Genomic DNA, 2,926 nt, shown 5'->3' with positions numbered 1-2,926 from the left:
AAAAAACGGTATGTGTATACATAATACTCTTTCTTACACACACTAAACTTTCTAAAATATAAAATAAGTTTATACCACAAAACAAACTTGAGACAGAAATGTCACAGTTCATATTAAAACAGTGAAAAAAAATTCACATTTTTGCGACCATAACAGTTGTTCTGTCTGTTGCAGTGGGAGGAAATCAGTGTGATGGATGAGAGGAACACCCCCATGCGCTCCTACCAGGTGTGTAATGTGATGGAGGCTAATCAGAACAACTGGCTACGCACTCGCCACATCCCACGAGATGGAGCGCAGCGCGTCTACATCGAGATTAAGTTCACCCTGCGTGACTGCAACAGTCTGCCTGGAGTCCCTGGCACCTGCAAAGAAACTTTCAATATGTACTACTATGAGTCCAACAACCCCAACCTGTGGTTTATCAAGGAGAGCCAGTACATAAAGATCGACACTATTGCGGCCGACGAGAGCTTCACGCAGACTGATGTGGGTGATCGCGTTATGAAACTAAACACTGAAGTGAGGGACATCAGTAACTTGAACAAGAAGGGTTTCTACTTGGCTTTCCAAGATGTTGGAGCCTGCATCGCCTTGGTGTCCCTGAGGGTCTTCTATAAGAAGTGTCCTCTTGCCGTTCTGAACTTGGCCCAGTTTCCCGACACGGTGACTGGAGGAGATTCAGCATTGGTGGAGGTTAGGGGATCTTGTGTGAATGACTCGGAGGAGTTTGAGGCGCCGAGGATGTACTGCAGTGGAGATGGTGGATGGCTGGTGCCCATTGGACGCTGCGTCTGCAAGCCAGGCTTTGAGGAGAACAAGGACTACTGTCAGCGTGAGTTTTCTATGCAGCATTTTTTTACTCCTGTATTGGCAACTTTTGATATACAGTGGACTTAAAAAGTATTTAGACACTTTTGTGCTTTCAAGTTACACTTTAAAATGTAGGGATGCACAATATATCATGTTTTTATTGCCCGATATTATACTTTTAATCTTTTTTTATTGATATTTAATAAGATATTTAATTGTGCATGCTATTTCTTGAATTTAACTCTTACATAAAGTTAGCCTTTAAAAGCACTATAAATTTAATAACACCTTAATGTAATCTGTATTAAATCTCAAAACATATATCCATTTTTCTGTATATTATAATGTTGTGATGCTTAAATTCACTTGTAGTTTTTAGTATTTTATTTTTGATTTATTTAGACACAATAGTATAGAATTTTAATATCTGCCATCAGCCATAACATGAAGATAATTTTCAGCTTATTGGTATTGGACAGAATTTTAATATCACTGCATCCCTATTAAAAAGTCATTGCATTACATAGAAATATCAATCCGAGTGGCATTTGCAAATGATGTTAGACCTATCTTTTCTTTTGCAAATACTTTATACAAATACTAAATGAATGCTGCTTGGCTTTATGTTTTGTTACATAATGAAATTACATTCATGTATGGCTTAGGTGTCCAAATGCTTGTTGGGGTCACTATATAATAAAAAACATGTTTTTCTGACTTTATTTGGCAATTTATTTGATAATATGACACATTCTGTAGTGATGAAACTCAGAAAATATCCGCAATCTGTTTTTGTTTTTTTAGCAGTTGCAGTCCCTTTGTTTGCTTCAGAAGTGAGCATGTATGCATGTGTTTGTGAGCGAATGCAAATAAGTTTGCAAGTAGAAAGTTGAAAGTAGCAGAGGGCTTCAGTGACTCATTCAGATTCACTCTGTGCCTTGTTTCCCTGTGTTGGGGAAGGTAGTTGTGCTCCAGGATACAAATTATTGAGACATAGCATTCCACAGACTGTTCTGTTTACTGTTTACTCTGTAAATCCATAGGCCTTCAGCACACAGTCTAACATTTATTCAACAGTGTGTGTTCGTTGGATGAGCAAAAGTTGTCTGCAAAAAAATCTAATCCAGCTGTTGAATTAAATTATTTTTTAAATGTGTTTGCTTTTTGCTTCATTTAAAGCTAGTGTAATAGTACCTCAAACCTCAGATCTTTTTCATTCGTTGGGTTAATATTGAAGCAATACAGTTTGAGAGGCCATGCAGCTAAAGGGTGTTGTTTAGCACTATTCACAATATAACCTTTTTTATGTTTACTACAAAATACATTAAAATTAATACATTTTCATTAAAAGATTATTTTCCATTATTCAGATAGTTCTAGAACTTTCAGTATAGTCCCTGACATGTAAGCTAATGGTAAAGGCCTTTATGGCTATAGGTGGCGAAGAGGTGTTTTGAGTCATACGTTTGGATTTGCTGTATTTATTTTAGATCTGTTTTTATTTGATCTGCTGAGATCGTACTGGCTTCAATTGCTCCTAATTCATCTTGCATTGTTCTTTTGCTGTTTTGATTTGTGTGTACCCTGCAAACATGTTGGAACATAAAAAGGAAATATCTAGCAACCCACACAGCCCTCACAGGCTCAGACCTCTTGTTGACTGAAACTCCTACTTATTTTTATTTATTTGCATGTGGCATCATTATAAAGTGCACGTTTGTTTTATTAACTTTGAGATCTGGGACGGCTGTGGAAGGTGGAGTGGAAGCGAGGAAAGCATGACGGGCTCCTGTGAGTGTAATCGCGGGGCTGTTGTTCTCTTTCTTTGTGCATTTGGCTGTTTCCCATCTAATGGCTTCTGAGTGGCATCATGTTGTTTGCTAATGGGTAAGCTAGAGCGACACAGAGGGACCTGCTGAGGAGCTAATGACAGCACCTTCATGATGAAGCGTTAGCAGACTTCACACCACTTTCAAACAGATATGATCTCCATTTTTCTGGAGCTCCTTTGCTATGTATTTTACGTTAGCTTGTGCTAATTTCATAGTGCAGTAGTTAAGTTGATCATACATCCTCTTTTTCCTAGACATGTCCTGGCTGGGATTTCTAAAAT

General features: G+C 38.0%; 1 protein-coding gene across 1 annotated transcript; it reads left to right on the top strand.

Moving 5' to 3' along the window:
* Positions 1–179: 179 nt before the first annotated feature.
* LOC107578155 (ephrin type-A receptor 3-like) lies at positions 180–835 on the top strand (the record flags this gene model as incomplete). The annotated part of the gene is made up of 1 exon (XM_016264138.1): positions 180–835. A coding segment is annotated over exon 1 (643 nt), but the record flags the coding sequence as incomplete, so codon positions are not given.
* Positions 836–2,926: the final 2,091 nt, after the last annotated feature.

This window comes from Sinocyclocheilus grahami, unplaced genomic scaffold (genome assembly GCF_001515645.1).
Source record: "Sinocyclocheilus grahami isolate Dianchi unplaced genomic scaffold, SAMN03320097.WGS_v1.1 scaffold9136.1, whole genome shotgun sequence".
Classification (NCBI taxonomy): domain Eukaryota; kingdom Metazoa; phylum Chordata; class Actinopteri; order Cypriniformes; family Cyprinidae; genus Sinocyclocheilus; species Sinocyclocheilus grahami.
The sequence above is the reverse complement of the archived record's forward strand: the minus strand, read 5'-3'. Positions and strand labels throughout refer to the sequence as shown.